The 17,472-nt window shown below is 29.6% G+C and overlaps 2 protein-coding genes across 2 annotated transcripts; both read left to right on the top strand.

Moving 5' to 3' along the window:
- The first annotated feature begins 3,676 nt into the window (after positions 1-3,676).
- LOC105792965 (protein IQ-DOMAIN 6) lies at positions 3,677-5,926 on the top strand. Its single transcript, XM_012621846.2, has 5 exons — positions 3,677-3,842; positions 3,936-4,115; positions 4,515-4,742; positions 5,010-5,123; positions 5,194-5,926. Exons 1-5 carry the CDS (start codon positions 3,777-3,779, stop codon positions 5,791-5,793), a joined length of 1,188 nt encoding a protein of 395 aa, XP_012477300.1. The 5' UTR covers positions 3,677-3,776; the 3' UTR covers positions 5,794-5,926.
- A 6,285-nt stretch (positions 5,927-12,211) lies between these two features.
- LOC105792966 (glutaredoxin-C6) lies at positions 12,212-12,883 on the top strand. The gene has a single exon (XM_012621847.2). The coding sequence runs from the start codon at positions 12,311-12,313 to the stop codon at positions 12,791-12,793; it is 483 nt and encodes a 160-aa protein (XP_012477301.2). The 5' UTR covers positions 12,212-12,310; the 3' UTR covers positions 12,794-12,883.
- Positions 12,884-17,472: the final 4,589 nt, after the last annotated feature.

Here is a 17,472-nt window from a genome sequence, read left to right on the forward strand (position 1 = left end):
TAAACTGAGTTCTACATTTAGCGTTAAGAAACATCTCAGAAGCATATCGGTGAGGGAAATTATTGAAAAAGGGAAACACGTACAACAAAAGCATCATCAAGAAGATTCCCTTTGGACTAAAAAGATTATATTGGGGGAGAAATGTAAAGTTTCTTATGGTGTTGAGGATGATGATGAAGATCAAAATGGTGGCAATAAAGGGGAGGTTGATACAATACCAGCAGCTGGAAATGAAGACGCCATTGTTGATAAAGAGAAAGAGATAACAAGCAAAGAAGAATAAGTTTTATTTATTTATTTTTCTTTTCTCAAAGGAAATGAAATTCAATTATTATTTTTTTAAATGAAATGAAATTCGATTATTATTTTTTAAAAGTGTTTGTTCTTTTAGAATGAATTTCAGAAATTTAATCATTCAAATATAGAATATTTAGAAGATAACCTCATTTGTGTGTTCCAACTTGCACTATTCTTAATAAATTTGGTATCGAATTAAGTAAAATTCCTCCTCACACTTTTTATTTTTATTGGTAATACTTAAAATTAAATAGAAATGTTTTGGTAAAAATATTACGGAGGTCTTTGTGCTAAAAGTCAGATTATGTTTTGCTCGTTCTACTAAAAAAGCGTGCAAATTATTAGTCCTTATGCATTAGATAAAAGAGTAAATTGGCCCATGTACGTTAACACGAGGTACACATGCCATGCCACGTGTCACTATTTAGTTATTCTAACAGCCATGCCAATTTTTAATAGTAGAATTGGATGAAACTTTTAACATAAAAGACCATTTTACTATTTAATCTAATGTACAGGGACAAATTTACTCATTTTTTAGTAGAAGGGGCAAAATGCAATTTGACATCTATTGCAAAGACCTTCATGATATTTTTACCAAACTTTTCTTAAGGAATATTAAATTGTCATTATTGAAGGTAAAAAAAAAAAGCATGCATGGAAGTCCTTGTATTAGGAGCCAAATTTCATTTTACCTCGTTTACTCAAAAAATAAATAAATTAGTCTCTATACATTGGATTAAAGAGTAAACTGGTTATTTCTATTAAAAGTCTCATCCATTTCTAATATTAAAATTTGGTGTGACTGATAAAATAACAAAACAGTTACACATAGCATGCCATGTATACCTTTTTTTGACATATAGGGACCAATTTTTAACAATAGAAATAGATGAAATTTTTAACAGGAGGACCAGATTGCTTTTTGATCTAATGTATAAAAACTAATTTGCCATTTTTTTTGTAGAGATGGAAAAATATAATTCAACTCCTAGTACAAGGGTCTCTACGATACTTTTACCATTATTTTATCTAACATGAAATGGATATAATAATTCATAAATATAGTGACTTTAGACTTTTGGGTTAATTTCATTGCATGTCCTCAAAATTATGGTTAAAATTTTAGATTGGTCAGCTTCATAAAGTTGTGTTTGAATCCTACTCATACCTTCCAAATATATATATAATTGTCGTATCAATTACATCATTTTGTCAAAGATGCTCATTGTTACCATAAAACCTTCGAAACCCTTAAATCGAAACGAAAATGAGTTTAACATCAATACTAACTGAGCTAATTAAACTCAACCGACAACTATCAGATTCAATGTTAAATGCCAAATGAAACTTGAAATGGGACATGATGATCACATTTTAAACATTAGTGACTACATGAAAAACTTGAATTTGACATGCTAAAAAATAACCTTCTTGATTTTTAACAACACTATATGTTTTAGTGCATTAGACCAATATTGTCCATGCAATATAGGTATACACGCTTTTACAATTGAATCCACGTGTTCGAACCGACATTTAATACCTAAACGGGTAATTGAATCGATAAAAAAATATAATCGATACAATACCAATACCTATAAAAATATATTGAAATTTATGAATTAATTTAAATTTTAAACCGTAACTCAAAAACTTTTGGTGAAATTAACCCTAAATCAAAAGGTTGGTTCTTCAATTTAATCCATTGATTCAAAACCAATGAAATCATGATAGGGCTTGTTGTAATTTAGTGTAAGAATTAGACTTCTTTGTCTCTTCCATTTTCAATCAGTTTCAGCTTTTTATCTAACAGCTTAAACATGCATTGCCTTTTTTTACTCCAATCATATTACTGCAGTTACAGAATCCAAAGCAAGTAAAAGTTGACTTATTCACAACTAAATAAATATCTCAGCTCATAATTTTGGTTTTGGGTTTTTTTTTTTAAATTACAATTTCAGGCAAAAAATAAAATAAATTCTTTAAACAATTTGAAATTCAAAATGCATTTGTAGTTATGTGAATACTTACCACCAATAAATTTGTGTCATTTTTAGTTACATGTTCAACTGATGGATAAAAATACCACGAAGACCTTTGAATTAAGAGTCAGATTGCATTTTACTCCGTTTACGTAAAAATAGTCAAATCCGTCCCTCTACGTTAGATCAAAAAGAAAATTAATTATTCTGTTAAAAATCGGTCTTTATACATCAATATAAAATACATGTGATTGTTTAGTTATTCCATCAGCTACAATAATTTTTAATAGTAACAATGCATTTAATTTTAAACAGAAATAATTAATATGTTTTTAATCTAACGCATAGATACTATTTTATCTATTTTTTAAATAAAAAATATAAAATACAATATGTACTTCTATAACCCAAATTTATGTGAAGTTTGAATTTCGGATTTTTAAATTCGAAAAATAATTTATTGGTGAGAATGAAAGAGGGAACACTGTCCATACAAGTGTCATAAGCCAATTACTCCAATTGTTTATACACATTAAAACTGTTTTTACTGTGACGTTAATGGACAAAAACGAACATGCCTTTTTATGACAGAACAGTGAAGCAGATCCAGGGACCAATCCTCAAAATTCAGTTCTAATAGACACAAAATGTAAAAAATTAGCAACACTGTGGGCGGGATCAAAGCTCAAAAATAAAATTAATATAACTTTTATTCTTTAAATTTTGAAATTAGGTCTTAATTTATGTTGGTGGCATCTAATTAAAGATTGTCATAATAATAGGAAACATCCCATAGTTTATCATGTCATCTAGTTTCAACACTAAAGAGAGAAATTGAGTTCCAGATAAAAGCAACGTCTTCGATAACTGATTTAACAAGTTTCACGTCACCAACGCAATTTTTAAATTTTTTACGTGGCTTGATCAAACTGCTACAGTCTCTTTATTTCTGTCTTTTAACCCCAGCTGCTGATTTAAAAAAGATCTCATGGGTCTAATTATAATAAGACCTCACCTTACATGTTACCTCTACTTTGGTACTTAACCTTGACAATTAAGTTTATTTTGATGCTTGAGCTTAACAAATGTAAATTTGGTGATGTACTCAATATGATTATGCCATGTCATCATCTAAAAATTTAAAAAAAAATTATAAAATTTGAATGATGATGTGACACGATATTAAAATGTCACATCATCAAAATATAATGAAATTTAAGTTAAAGGACTAAAATAGATTTAGTTACGAAATTCAGGTATCAAAACGGGCAGAAAAAAGTACAAGTACCAAAGTCAATATAATTATCAAATTTAGGGACTAAGAGTTATATTAACCCAAAAACCAACCTTGAACCAATGGTTCGTTTTGAATTTCAAAACACTCAAACAGGACCTTGTAAAACCACCTTTCTCTCTTGAACTTCTTCATTATTTTTTTACACAAAAGCTTTGCCCTTCTTTTGCTTCTTTGAGATGCTTTTTTGAACTGTGTCGATGGGTGCTTCAGGGAAATGGGTAATATCTCTTATTGGTCTCAAAATAACCCAAAAACAACACCAAGTAAGCTCTGGGTTTTCTATGTTATTCCACCGTAAAAATCTTTATATACATTTTAAAGATTTAAAGCTCTTTCCTTTTTGTGTGTTTATGTAGGAGAAAGTGAATAGCAACAAGAAATGGAAGCTATGGAGAAAGTTTAGATCAGATTCTCAAAGCTCTGATTCTTTCATTGCTGCCATGGCCGCCATTGTTCGAGCTCCTTACAAAGATTTCAGTTTTTTAAAGCAAGAATGGGCTGCCATTCGCATTCAAACAGCTTTTCGTGGCTTCTTGGTAAAGTTGAAGTCTTTTTTTTTTTCCTTTACATGTTTGGTATCCGAGAAAGTGATGGAATGTGAAAAAATAAACTTTATTTCCAATGGTAGAGTCCTTCGTTATGTTACTCCCATTTGAATTATAAATTTTTGAGAGAATTAAAAATTTAATTTCTTCGTTGTATTAATATGTAAAATTTTACAATTTTCAAAAGTAATATAACCTTTTCGTTTTTGGAGAGAGTATAATTGAATTTTAAAATTTAGTAGGGGCTGAAATACAATTTTATTATTAAATCAACTTAAAACTTTACAAATATTTAAGAGACTAAAGGAGGTGGCCAAGCCCCTCACTTCCTCCCTCTAGCTTCACCCTTGTTACTCGGATTCGGGTTTGAATGCGAATTTTTATATGTAGGCAAGGAGAGCATTGAGGGCTTTAAAAGGAATTGTGAGGCTACAAGCTTTGGTTCGAGGTAGACAAGTTCGGAAACAAGCCTCGGTGACGCTTCGATGCATGCAAGCTCTCGTTCGTGTTCAAGCTCGAGTCAGGGCTCGTCGTGTTCGAATGTCGATCGAAGGACAAACGGTTCGGAAGATGCTTGATGGTCATCGTAGCAAGGACGATGTCTTGAAACAAGCCGAGGTAACGCTTAACCGAAACATTCATTAAATTATCACTTTCAATCAATGTTTTTAAAACCGGACCTGTGGTTTGCCTACTTGTTCGATTAAAAAATATTTAAAAGAATCGGTTTAACCACTGGTTCAACTTATTTTTTAGTCACTCTAACAAGTTCAATATCATTCTATTGACCGAGATCCGGGTCTAATTGTCTCACCGGTCACTCCGGTCTGATTCAAACATCTCTACTTTTGACTAATGAATGTTATTGAACATTTATTTTTTTAGGATGGTTGGTGTGGTAGCAAAGGGACATTAGAGGATGTTAAAACAAAGCTACAAATGAGGGAAAAAGGGGCTTTCAAGAGAGAAAGGACTCTTGCTTATTCACTTGCTCAAAAGGTATAAACTTTTTTGCGATTTTTTCATATTAATTTTCAGAAGATGATTGATGTTCTTTGTGTTTTTACAGCAATGGAAGTCAGTCCCGGGTTCAACTACTCGAACAGATGGTTTGATTCCGTGTCTTATAAGCCAAGAGTTTGATAAGAACAGTTGGGGATGGAATTGGCTCGAACGTTGGATGGTAGCCAGGCCATGGGAGACGCGGTTGATGGAACTGTCAACACGTACCGACCCTTCGAAGACTTGCTTAGAGTCCCTCTCGGGAAAGAATGAAAGATGTTCGGAACCGTGCTCAATGAAAGCGAGGAAGAACAATGTCACCACTAGGGTATCCGCAAAGCCGCCGCCTCATACTAGGCAAGTTACTGGATCATCTTCAAGTCCAAGTTCTGAATTTCGATTCGACGAAAGCTCGGGTTCATCGTCAATATGCACTTCTACAACACCAGTTTCCGGAACCACCGTCTTGCCATCGGGTGCAACGGGGGACAGTGGCAATAGTAGGCCGAACTACATGACCATGACGGTGTCTACCAAGGCGAAACAAAGAAGTGGCAATCACGGATTCCAAAGGCAGTCCATGGATGAGTTCGAGTTCAAGAGGTCAGCTGGTTTCGATAACAGAGATTCAAAAAGCTCAAAGAGAGGAAATTGTTTGTATAATTAAAACGGGATTTGATTGTATGTTACTTGAAAAGTCCAACATCTTGTTGCTCATTGTTATTAGTATGTCATTGAGAATTGAAAACCGATTTGAGTTGTAATGTTTGATTGGATTATTTTAAACTCGGATTAATTTATTCTTTGATTTACAAGTTAAAAAAGCGTAAATAATAGAGTTGAATTTAATTTAAAATTAGTTTTATTTTTATATGAAATAGCAAACGGGTCCTTTTTGTTAAAAATTTCGTTCATCTCTACTATTAAAAATTCTCATAGCTGACAAAATAACCAAATAATGACATGTTTTTCTCATGTTGACGTACAATGACTAGTTTTTAAAAGTAGAAATGGATGAAACTTTTAATGAAATATCAATTTACTTTTTGATTTAATGTATAGGGACTAATTTACCAATTTCTTAAGTAAAAGGATAAATGCAATCCAATTTTTAGTATAAAAGCCTCAACATTACTTTTATTGACAATTGTGTTATATTAGAAAGAATTGTTAAAATTTAATTAAGTAATTTTCTAAATTGAAAGACTCAAATATATAAAAAAAAATTAAAAGAAAAACTTGATTGCATTTTTCGAAATAATTGGAGTACTGTTTATAACATGAAGCTTAGAGTTATATTACTAATAACTTAATTTATTTTTGTAATTTCTAGGCAGTATCATAGAGGTGATTATGGGTTAGACGGTCCAGTTCGACCCGATGACCCGTCTGAAATATGGGAGGGTTTGACCCGACCTGACCCGGCCCATGATCACCTCTACAACATCATCATCATTCAGCAATTTCAAATCATAAAATTGAAGATAATTATTAAAAAGAAAAGGAACCCTTTTTTGGTGCTTAAAAAAACATATAAACCATTAGTTCAAAAATATTTAATTATCATTTTTAAAAAGCTAATATTGAAAAAGTAAAAAGCTTTTAATTAGTTGCCAAAAAAGTATTGAAAAAGGAAATGAATGGAAAAACCAACTTTTGGTGGTCCACTATTTGCACTATACTTGATTTTTGGGTCATCCTAAAATAAATAAATAATTGAATAATTTTTTTGGTAAAAGTATAATATTTAATTAAAGTCTTAATAAAAAATTTAAAGTTATCTTTTGAAATTATTTTTTTCATTCATGCTATTATTATTCATTAAGTGATGATACGACAGATGACACGGTTTTTTACTATTTAAAAATATTATATCCAACAACAAAACATAATGTAAACTGGTCTCTGTTGTTTATTGGGAATAAAGTAGCATCTAGTCTTCGAACTTGACAACTTTTTCAACCTTATTTCTTGAATTTCTTTTTGATCATGTTAATCTCCCGACTTGGCAGTTTCTTTATTTTTCAATTTGGTCCATGAACTTAGCTTCTATTAATATATGATGACGTGATACTCTGAGATTGCGTTATGTAATAGTTGAGGGATTGAAATAAAACAAAATCAATAATTTAGTGATGATTATTGTACTTTACCCTAATTTAAAGTCATACTTTGGATTCATTTAAAATAAAATTACAAAATGATCATTAATCCATTCGAATGTTTTCATTTAAGTCATTAAACTAATAGAAAGTTTTTGTTTAAGTCAACGGCTATTAAGTTATTTTTTTTAAAAAGTCTAGCAAGCAAGCGACGATTTGATGATTGATACGGTGAACCAATACCCATTGATGAGTAAAAGAGCATACTTTAGATCTAAGTCAATCTAACAATCAATGCTAGAGATTGAAAAAGAAAGCAATGTAGATTTTGATTCGTAAATCGTGATGTTCAAAATTATTTTATGAAAAAAAAACTAAACTGTAAAAAAAAATGAGAGCTTTCGATTGGAATAGTCGGTACGAACCAAAAAGGCCATATAATGACAGTTTCAACAACCTAATGACTTAAATGAAAATTTTCGAATAATTCAATAATCATTTTGTAACTTTTTAAAGTCGAGTAACTAAAATATAAATTTACTAACAATTTAATAACTTTTATGTAGTTTACACTAAAAATAACTTGCGATCCATAAAGACTAATCTATTTAAAACACGTGATTGCTTCACCCAATAATGTTTTGTGTGTGCATTCAATACTTAACTGTGTATATATACAAACATTTCAATAATTTAGATAATGGAATTAAAAAATTAAAAAAAAGAATAAAATATTCTGGCACAAATGTGTACCAAAATTTAATACCCTTAAAATTATTACCCAATGACCTATCAATTATCACTGCCCCAACATGATTATTATTACCACGTGTACGGATCTGATCGGATAGTTTTCGGAAGGGGACGTAACCTTCAAAGCGCGACAAAGATTCAGATCATGACATCATCAGGTCCCACTATCTGACCCCCTGATGTGTCTCCGTCAACCGGTCAACGAACTCAATTTCTTGATTATTAATCTCATTTTTTAAGATATTAATTAAAAATGTTTTTTAAGAATTTTTTATTTAACTTTTCGGTTCATACTGATTTTTATATCAATCGGTCAAATATTTTTTTTCTTTAAATTGGTATATTTCTTAGTTCGGCTCAAATAATTATGGGTTTTTAGAATCTAGTCATGGCAAGTTGATCAATTTTAGTTCCTATATATATTTTTAATTTTAAAATTTTAGTGCTACCAAAAAAATAGTAATTAAATTTGTTTGGTTAAATTATGTTATTAATTTTGTATTATGTGTAAAGTTATAGTCTATATATTTTCTGAAATTCGAAATTTCAATCTTAGCACAAACAGTAGTTGTTAAATCACTTAACTGACTCTTCTATCAATAATATGTGAAAATAACAAGCTCACTTGGCATTAATCACGTGATAATATGCTTGTCGGGTAATATTTTGAAAAGAAAAGAACTCGATGAATTTAACAACTAATATCTCGTCGGGATTAAAATTTTAAAATTTTAAAATACAAAATTACGAATGATCGATCAAAATATCAAAATTAAATCCATAACATGCTTATAGTACAAGAGCTAATAATAGAATTTAATCTAAAATCACCGCATAAAATTTATTTTAAATAGTCATAAATATTAAGTTAATCAAGTTGTAAACTTTTGAATAATTTTGTGTGATTCAATTTGAATTTTATAAAAATATACAAAGTGGTGAACAATTATTTTGATTTTATATAAATATGAGTAAAGCTATTTCAATAATATTTATTACTTAAAAGTTTTTTCAATCGAATAATTATGAAATTATTTTATTATATGATAGAGCAACCAAGCATCAAATAAATGTTGCATTTGTATGGATCTGATTCCTATTTAAGAAATGGTTGTTGACGGTATAGTATTTATGGGACCTTAGTTTATGCATCCATCAATTATCATCTCGGGGTATGGTACAACATATCGATGTACATTAAATTCCCAATTCTATTTCATATATTAATTGATTTTTTTATTTTTTATATTTATTTTATGATTCACGTTGAGGGTTTGTTGCTGCTCTTCTTAACAATATCGTTTTTGAAGTTTAAACTCACAATCTCTCGTTAAGAGATTGCTGCACCCAAAATTTCACCTTTTATGTTTTATTTTTACCATTTGTAATAGCTATTTATGAATTTTCATCAAATCAATTTTAAAACACGTATTAAATATTAAAAAGTTAACGCTAATATCTTTAAGTATCAAAATATATAATTTTTGTCAAAGTCAATAAAATAATAACTTATTATAAGATTCTATTTAATAAAATTTGAATAATTCTACTATGATATTTTTACATATAAAAAAGAGAGTTAAATTCTACTATTAATTTCTACATTATGTGCAGGTTGTATATTTAGTACATGTACTTTAATTGGTCATTTTCAATTCTTGTTCTTTTCAAATTTAAAATTTTTAGTCCCAATCAAATGGTAGCTATTAAATCGATTAAGTTGCATTCTCCTATTTTCAAAATGTGATGCGACAAACATATTATTGTATGTGTAATACCATGTCACTTGTTATTTTCACATATTATTTTCAAAAGACCAGTTAATAAATTTAACGATAATCCATTGCATTAAGATTGACGTTTTGAAATTCAAAAATATATAAATCAAGAATAATTTTATTGGAAAACATGGACTAAATCTAAAATTTTATGTAAAATATAAGACTATAGAAAAGTTTAGCCAAAAAAATGTATTTACCACCATCTAGTTCGGACTAAAATTGATCATTTTGAAAATTACATAGACTGAAATTGATCAAATTTAAGTGCATATATTAAATTCACAAGTTATTCAAAGTACAATAGGTCTAATAACAAATTTTGACCTAAAAAATGAAGATGAAGAATCAGTGTTTTCATAATCGGATTAGTGGTCAAACCATCCACTCTCGACTTGATTAAATAAATTTAAAATTAAAAGGTATTTAAAAAATATTAACTATTAATTTAATCAAATTTTTAATCCATCCAACCGAAGTACTCCAAACAGTGTGGAATAATTGAATTGGAGAGAGGGTTAAGTGGGACCCCAAGTAACAAGGACAACGCTTGTGATGTAATTCGCTTTGCTTATTCAGATATCATCACATGGCGGACATCATATTTATTTACCACCATCAACGGTGTTCCTTTAATCGGAAACCCTTCTAATTGATGATGGTGGGTCCACACATATAAACCCTTCTAGTTTATGTTTGCTATGTATATGTCTTTTGGACTTTAGTTTCTTCCAGCTATTCATCAAAATTTGTTTTTTTTAATAAAATAATTATTAATTATTTAAAATTTCATTTAAGTTGTTAAGTTGTTAAAATTATTGTTATATGATCTTCTCTACTTGCACCGCCTGTACCGATCAAAAGCTTTCATTTCTCATTCACTCTTACAGTTCAATTTTTTTTATAAAGCAACTTTGAATGCCATGAATTTGTGAATCAAAATCCAAACACATTTTTTCTTCGATCATTGACATTAATTGTCAAATTGACTTAGATTTAAGGTATGTTCTTCTACTCATCTATAGGTATTGACCTATTATACCGATTGTCAAATCGTCGCTAGGAGCTTACTAATCAGACCTTAAAAAAAAACTTAACAACCTAGTTTAGTGACTTAAATGAAAACTTTTAAATAGTTTGCCAACCATTTTGTAACTTTTGAAGTTGAGTGACCAAAACATAAACTTACTAATAGTTTAGTAACATTAGAGATTGTTTACCATTGATTTTTATACCGTTCCTAGTATTATCCATAGTCCTGTAACCCAAAATCCAACAATAATACGTGCTTAAAACACTTTTGAATCCATGTTCTCATTACTGTTGCCGCAATAACAATATCCATTGAGTTAAAACTCAATTGGCCTCCCTTTTAAATTTTGCAATTACTATTAATATAAATTTTAGTATTTTAAGAATATATGTAATCATTTACGAGTCTCCATTCATATCATGTGTAGTTGTCATGGATGAATTTTTCATTTGATGATAGTCTAGTTCTTTATCCAATTACGTGTTATATTGGTTTAATTGTTCGAACACAAATTTATAACTATATTGCAATTAGATTATATTTATACTTGTGAAATTAAAATTTCTATAATGTTTGATCTTTCTTCATATTTATTTTAATTGTTAATCCAATAGTTTATTTTTTTTTTGGCACAATTAATTCAATAGTTTATTTTAATAATTGATGGTGATTATGGTTATAATTGTAACAACTTCAAAAGAAAGTTTGGATTATTCTAGATGAATCGATTAAGCTAAATTCCACGTGGCGCAGATTTATTGGACAAAATTTGGAACCAGAGAGATGTGGAGGGCCCACAGTCTCCATGCCACGTGTCAAGCAGGAGATTGTCCTGATCACGTGTGAGGTGTAATTTGGGTTAATGACTTCTAAAGGGGCCAAAAATGCATTCTTTTTTCCTATTTAACCAAGGAGCTACAATGGATTAAGTTGAAAAACTAAAATTTTTAAGAGAGGCTGAAAATGAATTGTACCAATTAATGGGGGTCTCCCAATTGAGTCCAAGTTTTGGAATCTAAAATAATTTAAATTTAAAGTGGATATAAATAAAAAATAAAATAAATTGATCCAACTCCCAAGAATCCCAAAAGAAGTTAAAGAAGGTATGTGCCGCAGTCCTTTGTGATGTAAGCAAATTATAATAGCCTAAAGCCCCACTTGGTTTATATTTAAGTCTCACACCCCACTTTGTTTTTCTATTTCATATTACCACAGTCACTCTCATATATATGATTTTTGAAAATATTTCTTAGGTTTCTTTTTTAAATTTAAAAAACCCTCTTTAATTTCACAAAATTTTTAAAAATTTTAATTAGTCCCTCAAATTTTTTTTTTGAAAAAAGTTGGTAAACTCATAAAATTTTTGAAAATTTCTCATTAATATAAACTGAAATTGCAATTTTTTTTATTATACCCAAACTTGTGAAAATTTTTAATTCAGCTCCCAATATATATATATATATATATATATATAAGTATACATAAAAGAATAAAGCTAACTTTGTTTCTCTATTGGCAATGCAAAGCCTAAGAAGTTGGTCAAGTGACGTTGTGCACCTTGATCTCACATCACCACCTTCTTCCTCTTCCTCCAACACCACCCCCATGAGCACCACCGCCACAAGTGGCGGCAGCAGTTGTCTCTCCATCGACGAGGAGGAATCGACGGAGACTCGAATCCAAAGACTGATATCGGAGCACCCCGTCATCATCTTCAGCCGATCATCATGTTGCATGTGTCACGTCATGAAAAAGCTCTTGGTCACCATCGGGGTTCATCCTACCGTCATCGAACTCGATGACCGTGAGATGGCTTCCCTCCCTCCTCCTCCTCCTCCGTCGTCATCTCCAACTCACGGTGGCATCCCCTCCATGAACCACCCTTCCCCCGCCGTGTTTATCGGTGGAACCTGCATCGGTGGCCTTGAATCCCTCGTGGCTCTTCACCTCAGTGGTCACCTCGTTTCAAAGCTCGTTGAAGTTGGTGCTCTCTGGGTATGATATATATATATATATATATAAACATTATATTATATATAGCTTTAAAAATCATGTAATGATCAAGCTTTCCATTTTTAATGCTTCTTCAAATCTGGAGTTTTTTTCCTTTCATTATTATTATATAAATCGATAAACATAAAAATGAAGCAATCAATGAGTGGTATGGGTCATTTAAAAGTGGGGTCTTTTTGCCAATTATTGAGTATTTTTGAGCCACGAAAATTTTCTCATTGTAGATGAAAATTTCTCATATACACATATATGGTTTAATACATGACTGTGAATGAATTAACTCAGTTTATCTATGTTAAATCAAAAAGTCAATTAATTCTTTATATTATTAAAAATTAATGTGGTTGACGAAATAATCGAACAGTGATATGTGATTGTCACATGTACTTCATGCATGCTGATGTACATATACCAGGTGTTAATAGTAGAAATAGAGATGAAATGGTTTACAAAACGATCCGTTTACTCTTTGATCTAATATTCAAAGACTAATTTACTCATTTTTTTCAAGTAAATAAATCAAAATGTAATCTGATTTGTAATTCAAGTACAATAATTGGATTTAATTTGTACATAAAATTACTGGCTCTGAGTGTATCAAATTTGGGGGGAAGGGGGGAATCTGACAAAGAAGATGAGCTTAAATAGAAGGCAAAGACATGGTACTAAACTGTTACCTACACAGCAGACAGTAGTTAATGCTGTGTCATAGCTTCAGTTTAACAACCTGATCAGGTTGTTGAAGACGGGAGTAGGATGAGATCAAATTTAGGTATCGAGAATGAACTATGATCAAGTTCATTTTTTTTTTTATTAAATGAATCTCTTTTTCTTTTAGTTCATTTTTTAATCTAATATTTCTACTCCATTTTTTTAAATAATGGATAAATCAATATGTTAAATTTTTTTTCTTTTGGAGTTTTGGTATTTTGAGGCTATTTTGTTCCGATAAACCTCAAGTTCCAAGTGTTATTAGGTTTAAGTTGTTTGAGTTTGTTGGGAAAAAAAGAAAATAAAAAGAAAGGAGTGAAAAACCTCGATGGGGATGTTAAAGCATGAATAAAGACTATTGAGCCTTGGAATAAATGTAATCAGAGCGGAATTCACAGACAGTGAATTGAGCAGTAAGGTTATAAATAATTGAAGTGAGTTCATTTCCATGTACTTTTCAAGTGATTTTAGGCTGTTTTTTTATATCATCCACACACACACACTGTCCTATCACATAAGCGAACTTATGGATCGAATCCTGATTTCGGATACGAATGATGGATGAATACTGATGTGTGCTTGTTTCGGTATAACTTAAGTGTGCATATTATAATATACGTTTTTTATAATCTTCTTTTAGTTTTGGGGTTTTGATAAAATTTTGATTATTACAAATTCAAGTTATGTCGATTTTTTTATGATCAAATTGATTTTAAATATTGATTAAGCTTATGTGTTAACGATTAACACCCTATTCCATTTGCATGCAGTTTGAGTATGGATTTATATACCGTAATCTATAATTCTCAACTTCATTCTATTGTAGTCTCTTGATAAAAAAAGGGTGTCGAAATTTATTTATTCTTGAACATAATCATCGTAGGAATTAAAAACAAGTTTAGCTATCCAACAAATATGAAAAGGTGGAACAAGACACATAAGCTTTTATACCAACAAATGATGTTTTGGTTTAGGCAACTGAAACATCGAGTATTAGCATGTTCAGCATGATTTTCTGAGACATCATCACTTTTTAAATGTCTGTATTTCAAAAAAATTTATCTAATAATTTCATTAAATAACCTTGTTCAACTTTGTTTATAAGTGCTTGTGTTACTAAGAATTTCGGGTTTGGGTCATTTTCACGACTATTTTGTAATTATTATTGTTATCACCGAGTTTATGTATATTTTTGAGTTTGCTTAAATATTTCTAACTTTTAATATCTATAAAGGAAAATTAAATTTTTTTTTTAAATATCAATGTAATTTCAACTCAAGTTTGAGGCTTGGCATGATCAAGCCACCCAAATAGTTTATTTCACTGTTTAAAAAATAATAATATTTAAATATTAATATAAAATTGTTTTTACTTATTTAAAAAATAATAATAAACCAAGCTGGATCGAGTTGTCTTGAGATTGAAAATACTAAACCCAAGGTCAGTCTAACATGGGATGGACCATCTGGCTCATGAGCATTTCTACTGCCAACAAATATCTTTAACCATTGCTCCCTTATTTTGTCGGCTATTTTGATTTGGTGATTAAATTGTATGCATGTAATTTTGTTTCAGTTGGGCATATTTAGAAAAACAAATAAATCATGCCGGTAAATATATTGTTCGTGCATGTATAAAAAAGAGAGAGAGTAAATTTCAAATACTATTATAGGCTTATTATTGTATTAATAATTTGTGAAAAGTGATCGAATTTTAAAATTTATAAATATAATCACGCAAAATCAAAATTTGTATATCATATAAAATTAATATATAATTTTGATATATATTGTTTTCATATATGGTAATTAATTATCGAAATTAGATCAATAATTAATAACATAAAGTAGATTTAGAACTTAAGTGGGGGGGGGGGGTTGAATGTGACTATATTATAGCTTTTGTGCACCTAAAGCAACCACATGCTTCATTGCTTTTTCTTTTTTCAATTAATCTAACATTCCAAACTATATCCTTCAACTACCCTTCAAAATTATATGGATATTCGTTTTTGAAAGGTTGAATATGCTACCATGATTATTATTTTTCAAATAAATTAAATTTCATTATACATAATAAAATAAGGGTAGTAATAACTGTAATTAATTTTATCACTACATGAACGGAGATGATGGTGCGCATCGACCAACAATTGTAATCAAGGGCGAAGTTATTTTATATTGCTATAATTTGTTATTAGATCAAAAAAGTTCATTCTAAAAAGGTCACAGTATAATTTTAATATTTATTAAATTAAAATCTTATAAAATGTAAAAGGTTAAAAGTTTAGGGGACTGAAGCTAACCCTAAGGCTAGTTGCACCGAGAGACAATGAAGATTTTATTTCTATGTAATGGTAAAAAAAATTATGTTGTCGTCACGTAATATCCGTCTCTATAAATATAAATGATTTGATTTGAATCCACAAAACACAGGGTATAGGTCGGTCCAATGTAATTTGATTTATACTTGGAAAATCAATACCTATTTAAATAATTTAGAGGAGAGTATTGTATATGAAGAAAAGCTCTTTTCTTGAAGGACTAAGCTAACATCACGTGGTTATATTTTACTACAAAATTGTGATTGTGTTAGGTTTGACTTCATTTCTTGTCCTCCAACTAACAATATTTTCATGATGTAAACTTCAATCTTGACTAATTAAGTATAAATAATAATAATAATAATAATAATAACAACCAAAGCTGTCAAATTAATTGGAAAATTTCTATTAGGGATGAATTAATATCTACTCCATCACAACTTTTTCTAACTTTATTCTTGACATATTTTGTCTATTTCGAAATTTGTCACTTTATTAGGTGATGAATGACACGACACAATTTTAAAGTGTCACATCATTATGTTTTAATAAAATTTAAATTCAGAGACTAAATTAGAAAAAGAAGTTCCTAAATTTCGAGACTAATGCAAACAAAAAGATCCCGTCACCAAAATGAAAAAATTATGACTGAATTTCATATTATCAAAAAGGAAAAACATGAGAAAATTCCAATCTTAATCTTAAAATTACTTGCAACTTGAAAGAATTTTCATTTATAATATTTCTCTATGTTTAGATCTATTCAAACATTGAATTATTTGATGATTAAAGTGATTGGACCGTTATTTCTACCATATAATAAAACAGATGTATTTAAATTTTCCTCTTTTAAGGGTGAGTTTGGATGGGCAGTGCGATTATCTGCGGTTAGTGTAAAAACAGTGGTGGCGGTGAGATTAGATACTGTAACGTGAGACAAAAAGTAAGCTAAACGCACCGCACCGCACCCAAACCCAATCGCCCATCCAAACCTACCCTAAGTCAACAAGATTTTATATTAATTACAAGGGGTAAGTTTTGAGCAATAAAATCTCAAATAGTTAAAACCTATTTATTTACATACCTTTTTTAGAATTTATTTAAAAGGAAAACCACCCATATTTAACTAAAAAAAGTATTTTGTTATACAATTGCTTTCATTTAATTCAATAGAAACACATTTAATTTTTTTTCTATAAAAAGTATTATAATAAATATAAATAAGTTTCATTTTATCTTTTAGATAATTTATTTTAAAAATATAAAAAGCAACCACTACATTTTGTTAAATTTAAAAGGTTAAATATGCTTCAAATCTCTGTATTCTTTGTACATTTAGCATTTAGTCCCTCTCCTTTATTTTTCATGAATTTAGTCTCTGTATTTTCAGATTTCAAAATTCAAGTTTAATTATTAACATTTAAAATTATTCCATTAAATTTGTCAATCTGAGAGTTTCAAATTAAACAAAAAACCATTGAAATGAACTTGAATTTAACAAAAGAATGTTAATAGGGTTTAACGATAAGACTTATATTTTTAAATTAAAAAAAGTAGAGGGACTAAATCTGTCCTCATTCAATTTCATCCTTCTCTTTTTATTTTGGCTTTTGCTTTGCATGTGAGCTCTATA

The sequence above is a fragment of the Gossypium raimondii genome, chromosome 8 (assembly GCF_025698545.1).
Source record: "Gossypium raimondii isolate GPD5lz chromosome 8, ASM2569854v1, whole genome shotgun sequence".
Lineage (NCBI taxonomy): Eukaryota > Viridiplantae > Streptophyta > Magnoliopsida > Malvales > Malvaceae > Gossypium > Gossypium raimondii.